The 24,964-nt window shown below is 37.8% G+C and overlaps 2 protein-coding genes across 2 annotated transcripts; both read right to left on the bottom strand.

Moving 5' to 3' along the window:
• Positions 1-4,601: 4,601 nt before the first annotated feature.
• LOC148823759 (uncharacterized) lies at positions 4,602-7,355 on the bottom strand. The gene is made up of 4 exons (XM_088928123.1): positions 7,095-7,355; positions 6,034-6,465; positions 5,671-5,737; positions 4,602-4,693 (listed from the first exon to the last, which is right to left on the bottom strand). Exons 1-4 carry the CDS (start codon positions 7,353-7,355, stop codon positions 4,602-4,604), a joined length of 852 nt encoding a protein of 283 aa, XP_088784249.1.
• Positions 7,356-14,842: 7,487 nt separating this feature from the next.
• Positions 14,843-24,462, bottom strand: LOC148823758 (fibrous sheath-interacting protein 2-like). The gene is made up of 8 exons (XM_088928122.1): positions 24,349-24,462; positions 23,598-23,759; positions 23,140-23,229; positions 21,550-21,689; positions 21,130-21,217; positions 20,136-20,246; positions 15,455-15,692; positions 14,843-14,880 (listed from the first exon to the last, which is right to left on the bottom strand). Exons 1-8 carry the CDS (start codon positions 24,460-24,462, stop codon positions 14,843-14,845), a joined length of 981 nt encoding a protein of 326 aa, XP_088784248.1.
• Between the last annotated feature and the right edge of the window lie 502 nt (positions 24,463-24,964).

The raw sequence follows: 24,964 nt of genomic DNA, 5'->3' as shown, positions 1-24,964 counted from the left end.
AATGGGGGAGTGATGTCTGGTTATCATTTGGTAGTAATCAATCTGCGGGGGTTGCAATATTAAAGGGTAAATTTAAAGGTAAATTTATTAGTAGTAGAGTTCATCATTTGGGCAGATGGATAATTCTTGTAGTGGCTCTTAATGGGAAAATGTTTTTGCTGGGGAATATATATGCTTTTAATAATGAACAATATAGCAGAGACTTGTTTCTTGAAGTTGAAGAAGAAGTGAATAAGGTGAAGGACAAGTTCCAGGATATTGAAATTATTTTAGGGGGTGATTTTAACACAGTCTTTGATGTTAAGTTGGATAGATACCCTGTACCTGCTAGATCTCCCCCTCCTGATATGGAGTTGCACAGGTTATGTCAAGGCTTAGGAATTAGTGATATATGGAGATGTAAACATCCAGGACTAAAGGAGTTCACGTGGTGTAACAAGGACAGATCTAAACAATCAAGAATAGATTTTTGGTTAAGTTCAAATGCATTAGAAGGACAGATTAACAAGGTTTCTATTGAACCATTAGTACTATCTGACCATAAAGCAATTTATCTTTCTGTTAACTTGAGTAACAATGAGGATTCTAAAGTCCCTAAGACTTATTGGAAACTCAATAATATGATTTTGGAAAATGACAGCTTTAAAATGGAAATGAAGGAAATTATACAAACATATTGGAGGCGAGCTCAATTAACAAATTCATATAGCCAAAACTGGGAATTTATGAATTATAAGATAAGATTGATTGCTATAAAAAGAAGTAAAGAAGCTGTCCGCTCTAATAAAATAAAGGAAGAGGAAGTTATTAAGGCAATTTGTGATCTTACTGATGACAGCAATACTGATCAAACAGATGTTTGTAAATTAATTGGACTGCAAGCTGAACTGGATGAACTATACATAGAAAAAGCAAAAGGAGCTTTTGTTAGATCCAGGAGACGATGGTTGGAGGAAGGCGAAAAAAACTCAAAATACTTCTATAATTTGGAAAAAAAGAATGGAGATTATACATCTCTTAGTAAACTTAACATAGATGGCTGTGAAACTCAAAATCCTGTAGAAATTTCAAGATATGTATCAGATTTGTATGGTAAGTTATATACTAGTAAGGCATGTTCTACAGAAAAAATGTGTGATTTTCTGAACTCATTAAAAGAAGACTTTAAAACTATAGACGAAGGGTTTAAAGCCATCTGTGATAAAGAGATATCCATCTTTGAAATTAAGAAAGTTATTAATAAGCTCAAGGTTAACAAATCTCCTGGTAATGATGGCCTTACCACTGGATTTTATAAGACCTTTCGAGATGATTTGGCTGAATTTCTTCTTCTGGTGTTTAAGGAGTCAATTGACAAGGGAGTCTTACCAACCTCGATGACTCAGGGCTTAATAACCATAACTCCAAAACCAGATAAAGATCATTTGTTGATAGATAATTGGCGGCCTATCACTTTGATTAATAATGATGGAAAGATTCCTGCTTCTGTTTTTGCAGAGAGACTGAAAACAGGCCTTGACTCAATTATTGATGAGTCACAGTCGGGTTTCATGAAAGGAAGACATATATGTAATAATATTCGTTTGGTGTTGGACCTTGTAGACTATGGTGAACTTATTAGTCAGGATAGCTTTGTTCTATTTGTGGACTTTTATAAGGCTTTTGACACAATTGAACATTCTTTTATTTTTGAAACTCTCAATTTTTTTGGCTTTGGTGAGTATTTTCAAAAGGTAATTAGAACTTTGTACAATCAAGGTAACAGCTCTGTTAAATTGGCTCATGGAACTTCTCATAGATTTAGAATTGGTAGGGGAATTCGACAAGGATGTCCCATAAGCCCATTCTTATTCCTGCTGGTCACACAAGTTATGGTTATTCATATAAAACAAGATGTGTTTCAGGGTATTCAAATACAGGATAGAGAGATTAAGTGTTCCCAATTAGCTGATGACACAACGCTATTTTTAAGAAACCATGCAGAGATTGAGAAGGCAATTAAGTGTATAAATGTTTTTTCCTCTGTTTCTGGTCTTTCTCTTAATTTAAAAAAATGTGAACTGATGGCTCTTGGGAACTGTGATGTTTCATCTATATGTAATATTCCTGTAAAAGATGTAGTTAAATATCTAGGTATGAAGATTTCCAAAAATCCAAAAATTAGAAATGATCTAAACTTTTCTCCAATTATGCATTCATTTGAAAAAAAACTTGACTTATGGTTGTTAAGAGACCTTTCTTTAAATGGTCGAATACTTTTGTCTAAATCTGAGGGTTTATCTAGATTAGTTTATGCTTCACTGGTTCTGGACGTACCACCTGCAACTATTAGGAAAATTGACTCCAAACTTTTCAAATTTATCTGGAGGAATAAACCCCATTATCTTAAAAGAGAAATGATTTGTTGTCCACAGGCAGAAGGGGGCTTAAATGCTTTAGACTTTAGGACATCTAATGCTATTTTTAAGATTAAATGGATACAAAACTATTTAGAAAATAAGCAAAGTATATGGCATATAATCCCCAATCTGATATTTCAAGAAGTAGGGGGTCTAGAGTTTTTACTAAAGTGTAACTTTGACATTGGAAAAATCCCCTTGAAACTTGCCAGTTTTCATAAACAAGTACTTCTGACGTGGTCACTTATGTATAAACAACTTTTCCCCACATAGATTTACTATCTGGAACAACAAATATATAAAAATTAGAAATAAAACCTTATTTTTTGAAAACTGGGTCAAGAATGATATAATTTGGATTAAACAATTAATCAAGGCTGATGGTAAAATATATAGTTACACCGAGTTTGTTAATAGATACAATATTTCTATTACTTTGGATCAGTATTTTACTGTAATTAATGCGATTTCTGGGGAAATATGAACTCTTTTAAGGAGTTGTAATAGTAGTCCTTTAGAAACATTGGAAGAATTTACAGCTCATATTAGACTACAAGGAAAGGATATTGCGAATTGTGGATGTAATAACCAATTTTTGAGATCCCTGTTAAAAAATGATAATTTACTTGCGACTTCAATATATTGGAATTCTGCATTTGGAAAACGCATTGATTGGAGAAAAATTTGGATGATGCCCAATAAATATTGTATAACCAGTAAAATTAAGGAGGTTTCATACAAAATAATTCATCAAATTTACCCAGTTAAAACTCTTCTTACCCAACGATTTAAAATTAATATAGATGACAAATGTGTTTTTTGTGACAATAGCCCTGAAACTATTCAGCATTTGTTTTGGTTATGTCCCAGGGTAAAAATGTTCTGGACTAAGTTGCAGAATTATATTAAAAAAGAGACCAATATTGATATTTGTTTTGTTGAAAAAGATATTATGTTAAGTTTCAGCCCCAATGAAAACAATAGAAAAATTTCGTTTGTAATAAATTTAATTATTATACTGGCACGTTATCACATACATAAAATGAAGTGGTCTGGGAGGTACCCTGTGTTTGAGTATTTTAAAATGGAAGTAAAGGGGTATTTGGAGACTATTTCGAAATGCAAAAATATGAAAGCGGTGCGGACATTATTTTTATTTAATTTGTTTAATCTTTTTTCATAACTTGAATTGATGTAGTAGTATGTACCCCTAACGATATTTTTGTTTTGAATTGTTATATGTACTCTTGTTTGTATTGTAATGTTTGTTCTTTTGTTAAGCATAAATAAAAATTTAAAAAAATTTAAAAGAAAAGCAAAAAAAAAAACTTGTTGCTCACCGCGGTCCGTTTACCGTTCGCTCCCCTAAGCGGTCCGAAGGGAAACCAAAGACGCAGAGTACATAAGTTCCTAGTTCTATATATACAGTATAGATGGAAAAAAGAAACGCAACATTTTCTGGAATGAGAATATTATAGTTATAGCTTATGTACTTTCACAAAAAGTTGTCAATTTGTTTTAAGCCCTCTGACCAGCAATACAGCTTGTGCAGTGAGGCATTGCAACTTGCCAATCACACAAAAGTTCATTAGGTGCACTTGTTGTTGCACAGTAGAACGTTGATAGTTCATCTGGCTTGCTTGGTTTTTCAGTAGCTAATTCAGTGGCTAAGTCATTCACGTAACTCGTCTAACCCTTTCTTCAAGGACATCAGGATATCGGCGTCCACATCATAGTTGGGTAGTTTGTTCCAGGCCCCAAACCCTTTGAATAAAAATATGCATTTCCCTGTTTGGTAGATTATTTAAACCTCTTATATTTAAAAAAAATTCAAATAGTTTCCCCTAGTTCGTGTTTCACTACTCAATCTTATGAAGTGCACTACTGTAGGTCAGTAGCTTTGAGGATTTTGAATAGTTTGAATAGTTACTTGCTATAACTATGAATAGAATTATGAAGGCTAAGACTGTTTTATTTTTTTAATGGTGTAGTACACCAATAAGATATTTACAGACAACATTAAAACTAACAAACCATTTTGTGATTTAGTTGAAAAGTGTCTGGTCATGGATGTGGTAGTGTGCTCACCTATTTGAATAACACAACATTATACAAAAACATGAATGCAATTATTTTTATTTCAGAAACAGTAGATCAGCTAGGCAAATGAGGTTCCCATCAATAGAACTCCTTTTTTGATTCTTACAGGAAGGCTCTGGATAAAGCGGTCGACATCTTCGACAGCAAAGATGTTTTTTTTGGCATCTTCCTGGAGTTTGGAATTACAGGGATCCCTGGAAACACAGAGTGGTTTGACATGTCACTGTTCGAGTTTCTTTATTCCATGGCAGCAGGTCAGATAGACTTTGGATACAGTTCTTCCCAGCGGCATCTTAATGTCAGGTTTATTCAATAAGAAGCTATTTGATTAAAGGTGTGTGGTAATTTGGCTATTAGACAACTGTTTTTCAGTCATTTCAATCACATTCATAACTCTAATTCCTCTCATCTTCTATTGGACTATTCACCCCTGATCTGTACTATTACCTGTCCCTTAACCAGTTCAATACATGAATTTCCCTAAATGCCTATTGCCTTTAATTTAAGAAGAACACTATCAAAAGCATCTTTAAAATCTAATCATATCATTTTGTACGTTCTGTGTGTTTACTGCTGTGACTTGTTTGAAGAATTTTAACAAGTTGGTAAAGGAAGAATGACCTTTTCTAAAACCATATTGCTAGGGTCTTATTTTCATATGAGCGATCCTGTTGTTTAGTTCTAAAGTGGTTTTCATAACTTTACTTGTAAAAGAAGTAAGACATATTAGCTTATATCTTGTCATAATAGTCACATTTAGTCATATTTACCATACCGAGAGATACTGTAGAAGGGAATGAGGGAGGGCACTGAAAATGGAGAAAACAGAGTACTGTTGAAGAGGACTGCCAAAGATTGATGCACTGGACAATGGACTATTTAGAAGAAGAGAGATCAGGTAAGAGTAGAGCTGCACAGTTAACCAATTGATCAGAGTGGAGTTTAGAGTTCTGCCTCACCATTCCCATGGAGGTAGCAGTGTCAATAAAAAGTGACGTTTGCAGAAGACTAAGGCCAATTTGTGTAAAAATCAGTTTGTTTTTTAAAGGGTTCTAAATTTAGGATGAATTCCCCCATTCTACATAAATTCCATCCAATGTCTAATTCTGAACCACACTGGTCACTAATGTGCTACACAAAATAAAATCACAGTCACAAACTAAATACTCACCATCTGGAGTGTTCTGAGGCTTGTTCCTACTGAATCTGTCCAAACTAAAAACTTCTTTTTTGAAGAACTATGAGCACACAAAGAAAACAATTAAGGAATATTTCTTCCACAGGTATTATAATTGAACTGTTACGTACTGTATTGATCTTGATAAATTTGTAGTCATTATTCATACAGAATATTCAGCATTGGCCACCATAGCAGTTGCTATTCTTGTCGATTGCAATTAATAGAAATGTCTTCTAGAATATTATTTGATGTACAAATGAGCATTCTATTCCAATAATTTCTGTAGTGCTAATATTAAAAATACAATAATGCCCAAGTTAATTAATAATTAAAGTTTGGGTAACTAATCCATACCTTGTGTTTTTGAGGCTTGTTGTACTCATCAGGCACTTTAAAAGGTCCAAAGCTTTCACAGCTCCCGCGTCCACTGGATGTTCCCTGGGCTCTTAAGTTTTCCAAAGATGGATTTGTTTCATTCTGAATTCTGAAGTCTTTTGATCTATTACCCATGATCTTATGCTTTATCATGGAGCCAAACTTTTTCAAAGGATGTTTCTTGACTTTCTGGCTCACATTCACATCTTCATCCGGCGTATTAACTGCAAAGGGGATGTTGCTGTGCGAGAGAAGCCCTTCGCTCTCAGACGTTTTGGTCAGTTGCATTGGGGTCATGTAATGTTTTGCTATGTCAATGTGCAGACCACTCTTGCTTTGGGCTGGACTGAGATTTTTGTCCTTATTAAGGCTGGGATTGTACACATACCAAGATGAGTGTCCAGGCAACTCCTGTCACAAAAAAACAAAAAGTTACAGTTCAGTGATTGTTGTTTCATTTTTAGAAGTAAATCAAAACAAGTAACACTTCTCTTACAGAAAAGAAGATAAGGATTATGGGGTGTGTATATGATTTTAGCACTGACGTTAACACTAGAATAAAGGCAGACAATGAAATATAAAATAATAAATCAATGTGAATGTGAATGTTTACAATTGCATGTATAAAAAATAATGCATCTCAATTTTTTTTATGATGCAGACATCAGTTTGGAAATGTAGACAATACTGTGAGCAAGTCTCTCTATAGTAGCATTAACTCACCTGATTGCTTTTGTGCTAATTTAATAAGAAAGTGATAAAGCTGAAATCCACAGACAGGTGAGTTTAGTATTGTACGTACGCTATAAACTGACAATAGGGATATTTCTGAGATGTTATACAATATTAGGGAAAACAAATCTGGATTTGTAGTTTTATTGCATTGTAAAGGAAAATGCACAACATAACTATAATCATATTTACAAAATGAGTTCCATCTTCCAGTACTTTCTACACAAATGTCTGTTAATTAGGTACAGAACAGGTCCATCCTACTTTGATAAGAGAACTTTTTACAGGTTTGGAACTGTTGGTCATACCTCATCAACCACATCATGCGAAGAGGACTCCAGAAGTCGTGTTTTCATACTGTCTGGCCTCGAGGAGCTCTTCCTAGTCTTCTTAACTTTGTTCCCTGAAGCCTTACACTGCTGTACTACTTCTTGATCCTGGACTCTTTGAGCCAAATAATCTCCAGGCTTCTCTGGGGTCTCAGAAGCAGAGCAACCTTTTTTCTTATTAGAACAAGGTGTCACACCAACAGCTTCTCCTAGGGAACGCGATGAGCAGGGCTTATCCATAGTGTCTTCTGGCTGGAAACTGTTTTCAAAAACACTTTGGACTGTTGGAGAAAAGCCCTTTGGAGACTTTTTCATAGAAGACTGTAGTTTTTTACTTCTGACTGTAGTTACATTTGTGTCCACAATTTTGTCCTGTGTGGACTCACTGGTTTTCTGAGAAATGAGAGATTGTGAAGATGGAATTGAACACCCGCTTCGTAAACCATGAATTGCAATAGTTTCTTTAGCCACACAACAGGCCATTTCCTTGATCATTTCTGGATTCTGTGAGGCAATTCCTACTTGTAATACTTTCTTGCTGCCAATGGATTCCATCAGTTTGCTGTAAACAGAGCTAACAGTTTTCTTGATGGCTTGCTGTAATGGAAGATGTTCTTCAGCCTTTGGTTCACTGATGGTTAGAGTGGAAACCTTTGACAATTCCTTCAGCGCATCTTTGGTGAGTTTCAGTGCCAGGTCCCTGACCTGAGACTCGGACAGCTCTTCCACTTCCCCTGAATAATTTTCTGGGTTGGGGAAACCAGGGCGAATTTTCAAAAGCAGTTTTGCCATGATATCTTTCACTGCATCTGTTCGACACATAACAGGTGAAGGTTCTAACTGGTTCGTTTTGGTGCACATGAGCTGCTCAGTGCTCTGGGTTTCCATACCAATGGCAGCTTGAGGAGCATCTGAAGACTTGATATCTGAATGTTGGAACTTCATAATTTTTCTCACAAGAGAATTAACTATCTTTTTGGCCAGTGCCTCACTCTTGGCTGCTACTGCTTGCTGTAAGTTGTCTTTGGAACCAGCACTCTGCAGCAGTTCTCTGTAAATACAGCTGGCCACTTGTTTGACAGAAACCAGCTCACATTGGATATTGCTTCCCATTGTTGGATTACATTCTGAGGTATCTGGGGCTGTAAATAGTTTCGTCAGCACATTGTCAATAATGCCCACAGCAAATTCACTGAGCTCCCAACAAGATAAACTTTCCATAATCTGTTCTTGTTTCTCCTCCCGCTTTGGAGAAATAGGATGAATTCTTAAGAGCAGCTTAGTTACAATTTTTTTCACAATATCTGAATATGGTGGTGGAATATCAGAAGGTGGGTGAATATCAGAAGGGGGCTCTGAAGCTGACATTCCCTTTTTTTGGCAACCAAGGTTCAAGGTGTCATTTTCACTGCTGTTCACATCATTAGTGGCTTCATTTGTAATGGAGGAAGGAGAAGGACCTGAGGCTGAAGACTCAGCTGTTGAAAAGTACAGCTTTGAGAGCTCTTTAACCAAAGATACAATAATGGCATTGGACACTTCCTGATTTTTGGACATTACTGCTTTGTATAATGCAATAAGGGAGCCACTTTCTTGCAGCAAGTCATTGTACACTTTTTCAATCATTTGGTCTGCATCCGAAGGCTGAAGAAAGATGCATCTGTCATGCTCAGCTGTGCCTATAATAATTCCTGGAACAGCTGATAACTGCATGATCACAGATTCAGTAATACTTATAACCATTTCACTCAAGGTTTGCAGAGGTCTCTTCAGATCTTCAGTACTGGACTCGGGGCTGGAACAGTTTAGCTGAATTTCCGTTAGCAGATTATCTGTGACTCCATGTACTATTTCAGAAGAAACAAGAGAAACTTCAGAAGACTGAGCACTGGGTGTTGCCTCTTTGTTGTACTCACTAGTGATTCTAATATCACTCATCAGCTCATCAACCTTCACATCATGCGAAGAGGTCTCCAGAGGTTGTGTTTTCATACAGTGTGGCCTCGAGGAGCTCTTCTTAGTCTTCTTAACTGTCTTCCCTGATGCCTTACACTGCTGTACTCCTTCTAGATCCTGGACTCTTTGAACCAGATAATCTCCAGGCTTCTCTGGGGTCTCAGAAGCTAAGCAATCTTTTTTCTTATTAGAACAAGGTGTCACACCAACAGCTTCTCCTAGGGAACGTGATGAGCAGGGCTTATCCATAGTGTCTTCTGGCTGGAAACTGTTTTCAAAACCACTTCGTACTGTTGGAGAAAAGCCTTTTGGAGACTTTGTCATAGAAGACTGCAGTTTTTTACTTCTGACTGTTCGACCAATAACAGGTGAAGGTTCTAACTGCTCCGTTTTGGTGCACATGAGCTGCTCAGTGCTCCGGGTTTCCATATCAATGGCAGCTTGAGGAGTACTCGACTCAGGGCTGGAACAGTTTAGCTGAATTTCCTTTAGCAGATTATCTGTGACTCCATGTACTATTTCAGAAGAAACAAGAGAAACTTCAGAAGACTGAGCACTGGGTGTTGCCTCTTTGTTGTGCTCACTAGTGATTCTAATATCACCCATCACCTCATCAACGATCTCACTTGCTTCTCTGCTAATACTGGTCTCTGGTGAAAGGGATGAACATCGGGAAGCTGAATGTGTCAGCTTGGAAATGTTGGTCACCATAGAGCTGATTATGGTTTTGACCACTGTCTCATTTCTGGAGGCTACAGCTTTCTGTAGAACTTGTTGGGATCCAGTTTGACACAGCAATTCATTGTGAACAGAGCTGGCAACCTGCTGAATCTTGTGTGGTTCATGAAACACATCATTATCCTGTTTCACAACTGTTATCTCCTGGTTTTCGGACAAGTCCTGCAACACACTGTCAAAGAGGTCCACAGCTAGCTGACTCAGCAAAGACACAGACATCTTCCCTGGGATTTCTGTAGAAGTTTCCTCTTTTATCAAAGTAGGGTATATCTGCAATAGCAGCTGTGTTATGATGTTTTCCACAGTCTCAGTACACACTAAAGTCATATTAAGTGATTCTGTTGATTTAGCCATAGAAATTTCCTGGAGCCCAACTGAGGAAACCGGTTCAATATTCAACGGTTCTACAGGGACACTGAGTGGTTTGATTTCAGAACTGTTTTCAAGGTGGGAGTCTCTTTTCAGTTCCTCAGAAGAACTCTTCTCAATTTCTGATGTCACCCTGGCTGCTGGTATATTACCTATGGTAACAAAGAGCTTTTCATTTAATGATAGTAAAACAAAATATCAGAAAGTATGTACAATTGAAACAAAAACTAAATTATATTGAGAAGTAACGAATGACAGGCATCACAAAATATTTGAGTATAAAGCTTCATGTTCCTGTAAAACTATTACATCTTGGAGCTCAGGTAACTACATACAAAGAAGCAGCCACATTCACAGATACTGTATATATGACTATATTTACTCATTCTCTCATTCATAGTCATGACCTACACTATCTTAGTCTAAATACATCAAAAACTTTTAAAAGATACAACAGATAGAAAATCAAGGTACTGAATATTTACAATACAACACAAGAATTACCCCCAACTTATATTGTGTTAACATCTTACAATATACTGTAGCAATCAATACATTTGTATTTTTTTCTATCGTTCATAGTTTCAGTTCTGTTTTCACATCTTTCTATGAGAAATTGCTCAATATTACACATATCTTTGAAATAACACATATAAAATATTGGGAGCTATATTTTAATAATCTTATGTGTATAAACACAATTTTTAAGTGTCCATTGTAATTGTTCCAATTTACAGTATAGAAATGCAGTATATTCAAGAAACAAGTTAAAGTGCAGTCACTACATTTTTTAACTTGTACTTCATAGCAACTAAAAGGTTAATACACTACTAAATGATTTGATTTGATTTCCTTCTTACCTTGATTTTCACTGTCTTCAGGCTCCATTGATAAATCACACACAGCAGACAAAACATCCATGACAGACTTTACAAGCAAGCTGGAAAGCTGATTAATTGCATCATGGTACATCTGTGAACTGGGCACTGATGGTTCAGTACTTTTCTGTGGTCTGTGATCCTTGGCAGTCAGAGACACTTTCTCTGAAATCCTTTGGGAAGACTTAAATTCCGGATTTGTATCACAATCTTGAAAAAGTGAAACATCTTTCTCATTTTCGTCAGAAGTTGGAGAATCGGGAAAACTGAGGCACTGCTTCAACAGCTTTTTCACCGATTTCTCAGTAAATGAATACAACAACTGCATAGAAAGCTCTGAGGACTTTGGATGGGATAAATTCTGAACAACTAGACGGCTCTTTAAAGTTGGATCTGAATTAGATTTGTGAGCTGTGCCCAATTGTACTGCAATTCCCGATTTCAAAATTAAATGGAAAACATTTTTGACAAGTTCTTCTGAAAATACACGCAGAGATCCACTCGAGACAAGTTGTTCCACTTTCCTTTCAATAGGACTCATTGTAGAACTCTCTGTGGAGGTCCTGACTTGGTCCTTAGGCTCTTCTGAAACCCTTGTCTGCAGTGGGGGGAGATTGTGCTTTGCTGTGGCTCCTGGTACTTGAGATGCACAGGATGCCTCTTCAGCTGAAAGCTTTTCAATGTTCAAGTTAACATTATTGGAGTGGGTTTGAAATGCTATATTCTCAGTGACGAGACCAGCAGCACACTCTGATTTCTTTTGGCTTGCTCTAGACTTGCTTTTTGTATCTGAGGCCTCCGTTACACCAAGTTCGCCCATAATAATGTCAACAATACTCATGGCAACAATTTCAATGTCAGACACTGCAGGCTCTGCACGGGCTATGTGTTCTGCTGAGAAGTCAAGCTTTGGTGAAATGAGAGGGCTTGGCTGGTCTCCTTCTTCAACATTGTCAAGTGTTGTTTTCTCTGAGCCTCTCTTTTGTTCTGCGGCATTTAAGCTGTTTTGATCTGTAAATGAATCTTCTATCACATTGCTTCTGCAAGGAAGTTCCATGAACTCTTGTTCACCCAGTCCCATGTCATTTGAAGTAGAGGGTTTCTTCCAAACCCGGGACCGGGGAACTCGATTGCTTTTACATGTCAATTCATTTTCTTGTTCTGCTGTAGGTGTAGGTTGATGCTGAAGCTTTGATGAAGCATCAGTCAGGGCTCTATAGGGACTGTCCCGACTCATGACTTCTGTGTCATCTGTATAAGAATCAATCACCATCCCAGGCACATTTACGGGTGGGAAACGTTGAGCAGAATATTCTCTACGGTTACTTTTAGTGTACTCTTTATGGACAGTGTCTTCTGCACTAGACATCCTGTCTTTCCCATATTGTTCACCAGAGAGGTGCATTGTTTCATAATCGGGCTTTAAGACCACATCTGAAACTTTAAGATTTTCAAATGTAGATAAAACAGAATCCACCAGTTCACTTGCTTGAAGGGTTTCTTCTGAGGGTTTTGCTCTTGCTCCTGAGCAACATCCTTTGTCATCACCCCTATTTATTTCCCTCCTGATTGTTTGCAATATCTGACTGCCAACATCCTTGGCACAGATGATTAAATTTGCCTGATTTTCCTGATTAGTCCTGCTTTGCCTTGAGAAATCAACGTTCATTAACACACCTAAAGGTTCTGAATCTTCACTAAGATGCTTACGGGGTGCCGAGTTTGGTACTGACATGCTTTTCTTAGTCAAGTGTGGTTCACTAAAGCTCAGGTGTGAAACTTGGACTGAAGGAGGAAACATCTCAAGTGAATCTGCTGATCTCTGCTCTTTAGCAGATAAAACTTTCCTTGCTTTGAACAAAGACAGGCTCTTCTGATTCCAAAAGTGTTTCAGTTTGTTCTTTACAGTTTTGAAGAGTTCCTCAGTCATTGTCCTAAGGTGCTCAGCTGTTCTAGTATCAGTTTTAATTTCTGATGTTCCTGGTAACAGGGCTGTATCACAACTTTCGAATTTATCTTTGTAGTCTGTTGAGAAAGAAATCTTCTCAAAGCATGTAGCGTAATGTAGTTTTTCTAAAACATCAACAACAATATCCGAAGCCAGTTCAGTGGTTTGCACATGAGAAGAAGAGGCTGAGGACATTGCTTCTTGAGCATGTTTTGTTGCATCCGGTGTTTTACATACATCATCAGCTGTACTGTTTGGTTGCTCTGGGAGATGGGCAAGTCCAGAAGATATACATTTTGCAGCTGCTTTTTCAATAATTTCACTTATTATCCTTGTTGCTGTACTATGGAATACAGAGCTGGAGGTCCTCGGCATCTTCTCTGATCCTTCACTTTCTGCATCTGATATGATGCTCTCTCCAGAAGAGGAAACACTTAAATTGTCCTCAACCAAGTTCATATCCATTTGCCCAATTTGCTGTTTTGAAGAAATGTTCTCAGATGACACCACCTTTGGAGGATATCTACAAATCTCCATTGTAATTTGATTAGGGACTTGTCCTGTTGCCTTATCAATATCAGATAATATGATTTCTTCAACAGGAGATATCTGGGATTTTGATTGATCTGGATTACTCTCCTCTCTTATAAATGTAGAAGCATCTCTCTCCCAGTCTTTAGGATATGGTGAAGGGCTTTTAATGGTGTCTAAAATATATTGCTCTTCAAGGTACTCCAAAACTGAAGTAACAACCTCTCTAGCCAGAAGGCTTTCATCTGAAGCCTTCTTTGCCATTGTTGTGCAATAAATCTCCTGGTCTAACTCCTTTTTCATTGCTTCACAAATGGCTCCAGCAGTTTCTACTGTATAGGTGCACAAATCTGAAATATCTGACACAGAATCAGAAAACACTGAATTTTTTGGTGAAGAGCTGACACTTGAGCTCTTTGCATTGCTTTGAGCAGGAGAACTGGAACTAGATACATCTTCTTCAGTCTGGGTGAGTAAAGATTTGAGCTTTCCAAATATAGTCCTTACAATGCCTTTTGCAACTGAACTAATGTCAAAAGTATCATCAATGGATCCTGTTTCTGTGCTGCCTCTAGAAGTTTGAAGAGCAGCAGCAACATTTTTATTGGATTCTTGCAGATATTTATTTGTTTCAATACAATTCAGTGCAAACGAAACATTTTCAAAAACAGAATTTACAATGTCCTTGGCAATAACAGTGACCCTATTGTTGGGAATCTGAGATTTTGGACTTATTTTTTCCAAAATGGAGATTTCTGCAGCTTCTGGGAGCAATAATGACTCTTTTGAGTTACTCTCATGTAAATTGTTACCCACAGGGGTGAAATCCTGCTTTGTTTTTTCAATGATCTGAGATACTATCTGATCAGCAATTTCAATGATTTTGGCTTTAGAGATCCCAAAAGCAATATCACTGTTTGCTCTTTTCATTCCCACACTTGATTCCGAGGCGTGAGACTTTAATTTGACAGATGGGGGCCTACTGCCATTTGTTCTTTTCTTAGTCACTTTTGCCTCATCTCTCTCATTCTGCTGGGCATCAGGACTCTGAAGAAGGTAGTTCTTCTCCACAGATAAGCTGGAGGAGGGTGAAATTGTTTCTAAATTTTTCAGAATTGCTGACACAAAGTCACTCATTGACTGGTTATCGCCTGAATATGTTTCCTTCACGTCACTCATCTCATTTTCAGTATTTGCTTTGCAGAATTCACTCTTGACTTCTTGTAAGACAGTACTGATTATTTCTGTTGCCGTAACCGCTAACTCCGCCTCATCATATTCTTCTGAGTGGAGTCTCTGGGATTGTCCTAAGGCATGTAGGTCACCACCATGGCCACCCAGGAGTCTACAGGTTGACCCTGACTCAACAGCGCTTGTGAAAAAAGGCTGGAGTCTTCCAGAGACAACTTGTATAATCTCACTGGCAACCTCTGAGGCTACAGATTTTGTCTGGGCTTCTAGATTAACATGCACAGTCTTTGGGGTGGAAATTCTTTGCTTATTTTCTGACAAGGCAGACTTAACACGTCCAATAACACCATCCACAAGTTCAGTGGCAAGGTTATTGGATCTGTAGTGGGTAATCAAGACACCTAACGCACAACACTGGGGTTCCATCAGCTGAGCAGGAAGCTGTGCTTCAATGAAGGCTCTGCTAAGGACATCCTGTACTATACGTTCTGCTTTTGTAATTATACTAGACTTAGTGATTCCAAAAAGGTCCTTCAAAGGTTCCGAGAGGGGCTTTCCAGCATCTTCTCCTTTATCAGCAACCACAATCTCCTTCGAGGGTGTTCTGGATTTTAATCTGCAGGGTGTATTTTTCCCCGTTTCTTCTCCTGAACTACCCGAGGACGAGAGGGGTGAAGGGAAGGGAGTGGAGATCCTGCATCTCGTTGACATGAAGCTACTGCTCCTACTCTGGGACTGCCATGTGGACCCCGACTCAGTACCAAGCAGAGAATGAGAACTCAGGGTGGCCTGTAGTGTCTCCTCACTACTGCTGAAGTAAACCGGGGACTCAAAGGAGCAGTGAGACACGCTCCTGCTCCTCTCTTCGTTGTAAAGGGAGATGGCGGGGAGCAGCACTCTGATAATGGATGCTGCCACCCACACCACTATATTCTCCGCCATGCCATTAAGTTCTTCTGTTGTTATCTGTTTTAAAGCAATAGTACAAAAGTAAGCACAGAGCACTAAAATGTTCAATATACAGTACACCTATCAATATAAGACCTACTTTTACTTACTTGTCAGGGTTCATTGTTTCCCATGTTAACATTTAGAAATTTGCAACCAAATTTTGAATGCCAGCACAGATGCAACTAATACAAATATACTGTTGTCTATACAGTATAGTAAAAATCTATTATAGATATACTGTTGTATGTATAGAAAAATATATACAGTACAGTATTTCTAATATATAAATGAAAAAAGAACAACAGAATACCAGTCTAACCAAAGAAATAGAATGGTCAGTATTGCATATTTTAAGTGGATCCCTTAATTTATAAATAATTCAATGTGCAGACCCCTGTTTCATTCCAGAGGAGGCAGTGTCAAAGGGTTCTTTTGGCATCGAGTCTATGGTAGAAAGTGAAGTCACCCCCTTGGAACCTGGACAGCTTAATATTCTCTGGCAAAGAGGCGCAGACCTTTGGCATAGTGGAATATCTCTGCTCTGAGGAGTGGCTATGTGGCTCTGATGCCAGGGCAGCCACAATCAAAACCTAGTGGGAGCTGAGCTGAACATGTCAGGGAAGGAACCACTAAGCAACAGCTAGGTGGACTAAATTTCAGGATTTACTGTACTGAAGGAACACATTAACATATTTCTTTACATTTCTTCTTTAGTTATGACACTGTGCATTTTAACCTCAAGGAGCTATCTGGAAAAATAAAATGCATCCATTACATTCAGACAAGCAGTGTACCTTACCTGTCCATATAAACTGTTCTCAATCACCTTTCTTTCACTAAAAAACATTATCATAAAAATTAATTAGTGTGACATTGCTACTACATGGACAAAATACTAACTATATTTTGCAATCTTAAAAAATGGTGACTAATTAACAATATATAGGCATCTTTTCTAGTGGCAGAACAATTAATCTATTTTAAAGCACATTTCTGTGTAAAAAAGATGGCCTCCTAACCATGATTATGTTCGTACTTTTTCAATTTACCTACTGGATGTCTAAAACTTGCTTAGGTTTTTCACTTTAATATAAGAGGCTTATAAAATAAAAATCACCACAACAAAATAGCACATTGGAAATGATAAATCTTAAACTTCAAACTGCAACTGTTCCATAACACTTTAGCAAGTATGGTACAATTGTGTTCCTATGTGAAGCAAGATCACTGGTAATTTACATCATTGTGTTTTCAACAACAACTACTTGGTCAGGCGCAATGTATCTAACCAGTTTCATACTGGGTACTTCATAATTGACACATGACAAATACAGTTAAATTCAGAAAATAAATAGTAATTCTGCATTGAAATGTGCAGAAATATGTCATGTTTATGTTTGTACCCTGCAGACATTGTGTTAACTTCGTAGAGATTAGACCTTAGAGAACTTAGAGATTCTGTGAAACATGCAGTTTGACCAGAGGTGCCCAAACTTTTGCATACAACTGTATGTTGCTGCTGCATCATTCAGGACAAAGCCCAAAATGCGTTTTCAACACATTTCATGACTTAGTGTTACTTAGTTGTTACTGCCCTCTGGTGGTTGTTGATTGAAACATAACATCCATTCAAACACGACCAGACATTTCTCCCACTGTCAATACTTCAGCAAAACTTCACATTTTATACCGGTGCCACAACATATTGTCAGTTATTATGATAGAAATTTGTTTTAATATGACTAATATATTATTGTTGTAATGCAGTATGATCAGAGTTATACATAAGTACAATACAACAGTTTATTTTTGCGAAGGTTCAGTTAGTGTATTTTGACTGCTGCTCTAGTCATCGTCAATATCAATATTCAATGTCAATGTTCTAGTCATTACTACAAAGCCAGTTTATGGTAAACTATATCTAGGATTTGGAAAAAATGCACATGAGCTAACACAAAGATGTGCACATGTACTGTACTGTTAACAGACTGATTCACGCATTCGCAAAGAGAGAAAAAGCAATTTCACAAACTCAGCTGGAGAAGTGAGCTCAAAATAGAAAACAGTTGCTCTTTAAACATTTACATATCACCATACTAAAATGATTAAAATAATAACTTTATGTACGCACTGATGCTTAACATACCACAACTGCAGAATGTAGGACTTACCCATCAGACAGCTGACTGATCAGAGAGACTTCATGAAACCATTTGGAATCAGTAGTCACCTCTTCAGTGGAGTCAGGTGAAATATGAACTGACCCAGGGGAAAAGAATTATTGTCGCATTAGAATTCTCATGACATGCATAAAAAAGTGATCAATCCAATTAACATCCAAAATGGGCAGAAAACATGTATTTATTCATAGAAGAAAATAGGATGCTGATTAGGATTTATTTCTCTGTTTACCCATATAATTTAAATCATTTTCACACCTTAGCTCACAACAATTTTACTGCACCAGACTGTGGCACAATGGCTGCCCAGAGATCCCCAGACTTAATTGGAACCTTCTTCAACCTTAACAGTAGATGTTACCAAGCTTTCAAAACCCAACACTTGTGCATTAATCATTTAATATTGATTAAATGACACAAAACAATTGACATGTTTTTATCTGAATAAGCTATACAAATAAAACTGAATTGAATTAAACGGATTTTTGGGATTATATGTTCCATTGTCTTTCACAATATCTTTCAGTATATCAGCACCCACTGAATTTCTCTGCAGCTGCATTGGAAAATTTGTCAAAACATAACTTTTTTCAAAACCTTTATTTTTTCTAGAAACAAATTAAAATACTGACCTTTGGTGATTTTAGAACTCTTCTCATTAGCAATGGTAACATCTCTATTCTCCTTGCTAATGATCTCAGTTGAAGCTGTGCCACAAAGAAAACATCATTTTAGTTGAACAGTCCTTTCAGATAGTTTAGATCAATAGATACTGTAAATGTTTTTATCACAAAATACAAAATATGGATTACAGAAATGTTGAATATAATGTATTTACATGTTGTGGCTGGAAATTAAACAATCTGAAGATAATGAAGGATTCCTTCTTAATGTATTATTTTATGATGCCTGCAACTTATTGCGCGTTTCCCTTTAAAACGTTTTGATCTCAGTACATACATATTATTCTTTTCAAACAGCCATATGATTGAAAAGCTTTGGAATTTTGTAATTGTAGGTGTTTATTAAACAAATTCTACAGTTCTGTAATCAGTAGTAAACCTGAAGATGTTGTCAACCTGCATCATTCCTTCTGGCCAAAAAAATAAAACACATTAAATTGTGAACTAAATCACAGTTGTACCACTGCAAATTATTGGATCTAGAAGCTTACCCTGTTTTCCAGACTGAAGTATTTCATTAAAATATTGCCTTTTAATACTGTCTTGCATTTCTCTCTCAAAATCCTTCCTTTCCTGTAAACTCTCATTTAGCTTTTGCTGCTGGAGAGCAACCTTCCTTTCATAGAGTTCAAATGCCTGGGAATGACAGAAAACCTTTCACAAGTGGCTATTCTTTAAAGAAAAAGGAAAGCCTCTCAACAAAAGATGAAAAGGTCCATCTCATTGTTGAACATCTTGTATTAAAAAGCACATGTTTTTCCATTACTCTAGTATTTAATGACAAATGAACTAGCTTGCAACCCAATATGTTGCTAGTAGAAAACATCCCGTCCATAAGGTCACATTTTAATTTAGTATCAGACAGAAGCTGTTGGGCACCACTGAAATTCCAGCTCAAGTAAAAACTACAGGAGACTCCAATCTCATCTCAATCTACAGCACCCTGAAGCTGGGAAGCTGGGTCTGGTCAGAGCTCAGAAGAAGAAAGGCTGGGTCCGACATTACTTGGATGAAAGACTCTGTGTGTAGTTCAGAACCTTGCAGGCTGGGTATAAGAGACTGAAGCAGCAACATCTCTCCTCTAATGCTTAGGTAATGAAGAGGAGAGATCATCAACCACCCTCTTGGATCCTCTTGGGGAGATACCCCTGAGGGATACGTTAGAACAGCCAATTATGCAAAGCAGCATGTCTCTGGGATGGTACTTGGAATTAAAACCCACTACACGCAGAATAAATGCCACACAGGCAGGTGCCCAAGGCTGGAGATAAACCATGGGCTTTGGAGATGCAGTGCTATAACCATGAATTGGAGGCACCAAACACTACCAGAATATGGTGCTTTGGCACCTCTGTAGCATATCTTGGCATAACCACCCTAGAGAAGATGCACAATATAAGAGGTGCCAACATACCACGCTCATTGTGGACACTGAGGATCCAAAAAGTATTAGTTTAGGTTATTAATTTCAACCTATAGGTGGTCATCTTGGAAATACAACAAAATATAGCTGCAAGCTCAGTGTCAAGTCCGGAATTTGCATAAAGAAAAGTACACCTTAAGAGGATGAATCCAAACATCCATTACTCCAGTACCTTTTTGTGCCTTCTAGCTCTGATCTCTTTCTTCTGCTGGGCCTGTCGCACCTCCCTCCGGGCATCTTCCTCTATCCTCATCTGAAAAGCTCTCTCTCTGATTTTCCACATCTGTAGAGCCGTCAGTGAAAAGGCAAAGCCGATGAGAAACAGCAGAAAGCTAGATTGTGTTAAGCACAAAACAGCTACGCTACTAGACTTTTATATTTATATATGTCACCTGCTTATAGGTGGTACATTAAATATTGAGGATTCTGTTAGATCATGTGGAGCTGAATCTCTCCCCTTTTTACAATCTAGCAAATGAGGCCTTTGGGTATTTGTCAGCATATTAGGAGCATTCAGCAGCTGAATGTGGTCTGGGAAGCCCAAAGACAAAATAACTGGGAAAATAACATACCATACAGTAATGTACAGTGAGAATGTGGAAAAAAAACATGATTAAGAAACATGATTAAGCTGATTTAGAAAACCGATGAGGCTAAATACTGTATATAGATAATGCTGGTGATTTGAAAGCTGATAAATCAATGAAAGGAGTGAATAAACTATGTGTTTTAAAAGTGAGTTAAGCTACAGTGTGAAATGTAAGATTCATAAAAGCATATGAAAAGTGTCTGAAGTCTAAGTGTGACAATAAAGTAACATGATTTACTAAGGGTATCTACTCTGCAGAAATCTGTTCGGCTGGAAGAGGCATATACAGAATAAGGTGAGAGAATTTTTTTAATTAGCATTTTGCAACATTAATGCTTAATTACTTGTCAGAAAGACAACATCTTTTAAAATAGTTATGCTAGAGATCCTGTTTTCTTTTGCTTGCTCCCCAATCAAGCTGTATTTACAGAGGTGTCACAAGGTCACTTGCCAGAGTGGATATAAATGTCTCTAATCAGTTTAAGATGCAGAAGGAAACCAGCTATTAAAGATCTCCCATCCAGGTGATGACCAGGAGCAGCCCTTGGTCAAAATAAATCAAACTGTATTCTCATACCTCATCCTGTCCGGTGTACTGCAGACCTTTCATACGCTGTATTTCACCACTGCATATCTCCTCGGTTTTCGGAGCTCCTGCCTGGTGCCTTCATAAACAACAACAGCAAAGAAAGCTTAATCCACAAGGCAAGGTCAAAATGTCAGACAGCAGCAGAGGAATTTGTGAATGTGGTATTTCTGTAGAGCAAATGTTCATCTTTTGGAAAACTTTGACTCAGTCAAGACTTCCACTTGCTTGCACAATTAATTCACTTAAGGCAAACCTTTACTTACAGTTGTATTCTTGACATCCAATGTTTCCACATAACAGTAATATTTACAGCGAAACAAAAAAAAAGTGATACAAATATAAGAAATCAGGGAATCTAAAAGGCAGGAACTTGCTGTTAAAGAGTGAGGAGCTTCCGTATGTTATTACCTGTCTCTGTTAGCCATAATCTGGTCTGAAATATTCTTGGATCCTTCCTCCAGGAGCCATTCCCTCACATCGGTGAAGCTGATATCCCTGGGAATCTTGTTCTGCTCCTGGAGCTCCAAGAACTTCTTCACTATTGTTTTCTGAAAGCCAGCACAGCCTTTTACTAGAGCGCCACACTCCCTTCATTGCAGAGTTCTCCTAAGCACTATTATAGCCGAGTGTGCACTTCAAAACCAACACTGACTTTTTCCATTAGATTTTTCATTTGAACTCACACCGATAGAATGTGTTTGTATATGTATAAGAGTGAAGGCTGAGCTACTGTAGTTTGTTGATCTAAACATTTCGATTTAAGATGTACATCTTGGATACAGTGGTTAACCTTGTTATCTCGCAACACTGGGGCCAGGGGCTCTATTCTGGGCCTGAGGTGTTGTTATCTGTGTGGAGTTTGTATGGTCTCCCCATATTCACATGGGTTCTTCACGGTTTGCTCTGGTTTGCTCCCACAGTCCAAAGCCATACTATACTGGTAGAAAAAAAGGTTTCTAGGAAAATTGGTTCTAGTGTGAATTTGTGTCTGTGTGTGCCGTGCAATGGACTAAATTCTGGTCAAGGGTGTATATCGCCTTAAGCCCGTTGCTTTCTGGGATAGGCCCCAGCTCCCTGCAGCCCTTAGATGAGGCAGTTAGATTAGATGACGTGGATGGAAAGGGATGGATGGAAGTTCAAGTCGTTTTTCAGCCTTGTCTGGCAAAGAAGACTTATAAATTCTGTTTTGGACTACACACAAAAGCTGCCTGTATTAACGTGTTTGGAAAAATACGTTTGTTTGCACTGAAAATGGATTAAACTCTACAGAGCAGTACAGATAAGCACTGAATGCTCCGATTGGGGTGGTACAATTAGTGGTTTACCACAAAGAAAGACATCCAGATATATTGCCCAGCCTCAATGAATAAAAAAAACTCTCTTTTTTTAACTCTGTTATCTTGAACAGAGACGACTACAAGGAGACCTGTTTCAAATATTCAAAATCCTCACAGACAAGTCTGCTTGTTGAACGCTGACTTCTTTCAAGAAACAGCTGGATGAGACTCACAGACCAATTAGCAAGTAATTACCAAACAGGCTAAGGAGCTTCCTCTCATTCGTAACTATTCTTATGATATGAAACCCATATCCTGCTTGCAGAAAGGACTATATGGGCTATAAACAACACAAAATAGCATGAAAAGATGTACAGTATGGTTGAACTAACAAGAAGAAGCTAAAATAGGCTAGAGCAGTGACAAACATAAGCAACAACATCATCAGCGTCAAAACACTAAAACAGAAATGAGCTTTATAGCAATTAGAGAAGAAACTGAAAGAAAAAACTGAAATTGATCCTTAGAATACAAACACAGTCAAGGTAGAGACCTCCTTGAAGAAGACATGATGACAGCAGTATATTCAAAGGTGCATAATGGAGAGATATTATGGAAGCCTTCATCCAGAAACGTTACTGATTGAGGGCTGGATAAAGGCAGAAGTCTATGATGAAGAGTCAGAATCAGATGGACGGTTGTTTAAAAACATCACACTTACCTGTTTAGTCGCATAATTTTTGTCATACTGCAACTTCACATTGCTTAGGTAGTTACGATATTGATTGTATTCTTTCAAAGAGCAGAGGACCTGAAAACAGACAAAACATGTTTCAAGTACTGTCTAGGAGGTTAAAGAAAATGTTTTTATTTTTATTTTACAAATCTAGAGCACAGTCAAGTACTCTGTGTTTGAATATTTATTGAGCATAAGGACTTTAGCACAAACCATAGGCCTGCTTTGATTACATCTACTATTACATGCTTTGATTACAACCATAGGCCTGCACACCGAATACATCTATGCTGTAGTGCAGACATGAGTTAAATCACACTACTGGAAACTATTACAGCTAAATGAGCTAGAACCTGGTCTATGTTTTTTTTTTTTGACAACACCTCACTCCTTCACCATACCAAAAAAGCCTCATTCTTTGCACAAACTGCAAACAGCCTTACTTTCTTCTGCTCATTGATTAAGCCTCTGTTCTGCAGAGACTCCTGCATGCCCTTGCGATGGTAATAGGTGCGCAGGTGGGGGTCATGGAGGCTGTTGTACTTCGAATCCAAAAGGAAACCGCGGGGATCAGTCAGAGTGAAGTCAGGAGATGGCTGGTGCAGCTGAAATAGAAGGTAAGTATTTTATTAAAACATGATATGTATAGGTAAACACAGATATGTATCCCCCTATGTTTCTGAACATAAAAATGAGAATGTTTTTTTCTCCCCCCTCTGAAGGCTGTCGCCAGTTTCTTGGAAGACTACTCCAGAATCACTGTTACCATTTTTCCTACGTTCTTGAACATCAAATTCCAATTTCTCAGTCATTGTAGCCTACTAAAACTGACTAAATTGCAAAAAGACAGTAAGCACAATAAGCTTTAAGGCATACAGTACAGCTGAATTTCAATAATGTGATCAATATACTGCGTCTAGAAAAATATATAACCTTACTCCTGATGTTATATGCACAAAGATGCCAAGGGAGGACAGTTTGCTTACAGTTTAATCATTACAGCAACCACATTATACTAACACACACAGAAATGTGTTAATGTGTCCCAGGTATCATTTCATATTATAACATTTTACATGTTGGTTTACCCCTAAAAAGAAAGAAAACCATGAATAAACATGTCATTTTTTACAATTTAAATGTTTAGAATTAAATGAGAATGTATTCATGCTTTTCATTTTAGGTTACACTTACTTTCTCCAAAAGAGCAGTCCTGCAAAATTGAGGTTTAGACCCTGGGATTAACGGCAGTTTAGTGCCGACGGGTCTCTCCAACAGCTGCTGCTCTCCCCGCAGTGCATACAGCATGGTGTAGCAGCCCTGAAACACAGAACATAGCTATCGTACCTCACAGAACCACAGCCAAAACGCCAGAAAAAACAAGCAGAGCTGATGGCAGAAATTATTTCATCTGTCACAGAGTGAAATAAAATGGCTGTGGGGGCAACAGCAGGTATCAAGGACAATGCTGACTTGAAGTTTGCATAGAATGACCAGTGACTTCAATGAGGGTGGTAATATGTGTCTTTCTTTGTTCTGGGGCTTCCTACTGATCAAAGATGCTTGTTAATTACCACACAGTTCAGAGAAGACACATGGAATGTCAAAACTGGCCTAGCTGAGCCTCAGACTGAGGAGGTGGGTCTAGAACATAACAATTCTAGAAAATCTAGAATGTTCTAGAGCAATGTTACACCTGGCCATCTGTATATAGCCATTTGATCAATGAGCCCCAAGAAGTTAGCTCTGCTTACACCCAAAACTATCAACCCCCACCTCCCCCAAGAAAGGTAGGGGGGCTTTAATAACC

Source organism: Atractosteus spatula, chromosome 11, assembly GCF_055471065.1.
Source record: "Atractosteus spatula isolate fAtrSpa1 chromosome 11, fAtrSpa1.hap1, whole genome shotgun sequence".
Classification (NCBI taxonomy): Eukaryota; Metazoa; Chordata; class Actinopteri; order Semionotiformes; family Lepisosteidae; genus Atractosteus; species Atractosteus spatula.
The sequence above is the reverse complement of the archived record's forward strand: the minus strand, read 5'-3'. Positions and strand labels throughout refer to the sequence as shown.

What these genes read in the sequence shown, in the direction of transcription:
- LOC148823758 (XM_088928122.1), bottom strand. Translation starts at nt 24,462, where the DNA reads ATGCTGTATGCACTGCGGGGAGAGCAGCAGCTGTTGGAGAGACCCGTC. An exon ending in TAATCAATGAGCAGAAGAAA is followed by an intron (nt 23,230 to 23,597) that starts GTAAGGCTGTTT and finishes GTCTGTTTTCAG; the next exon opens with GTCCTCTGCTCTTTGAAAGA. An exon ending in AGTACACCGGACAGGATGAG is followed by an intron (nt 20,247 to 21,129) that starts GTATGAGAATAC and finishes ACGGCTCTACAG; the next exon opens with ATGTGGAAAATCAGAGAGAG.
- LOC148823759 (XM_088928123.1), bottom strand. Translation starts at nt 7,355, where the DNA reads ATGGATAAGCCCTGCTCATCGCGTTCCCTAGGAGAAGCTGTTGGTGTG. An exon ending in CGCATGATGTGGTTGATGAG is followed by an intron (nt 6,466 to 7,094) that starts GTATGACCAACA and finishes TTTTTGTGACAG; the next exon opens with GAGTTGCCTGGACACTCATC. An exon ending in GCCTCAGAACACTCCAGATG is followed by an intron (nt 4,694 to 5,670) that starts GTGAGTATTTAG and finishes CTGTGTTTCCAG; the next exon opens with GGATCCCTGTAATTCCAAAC.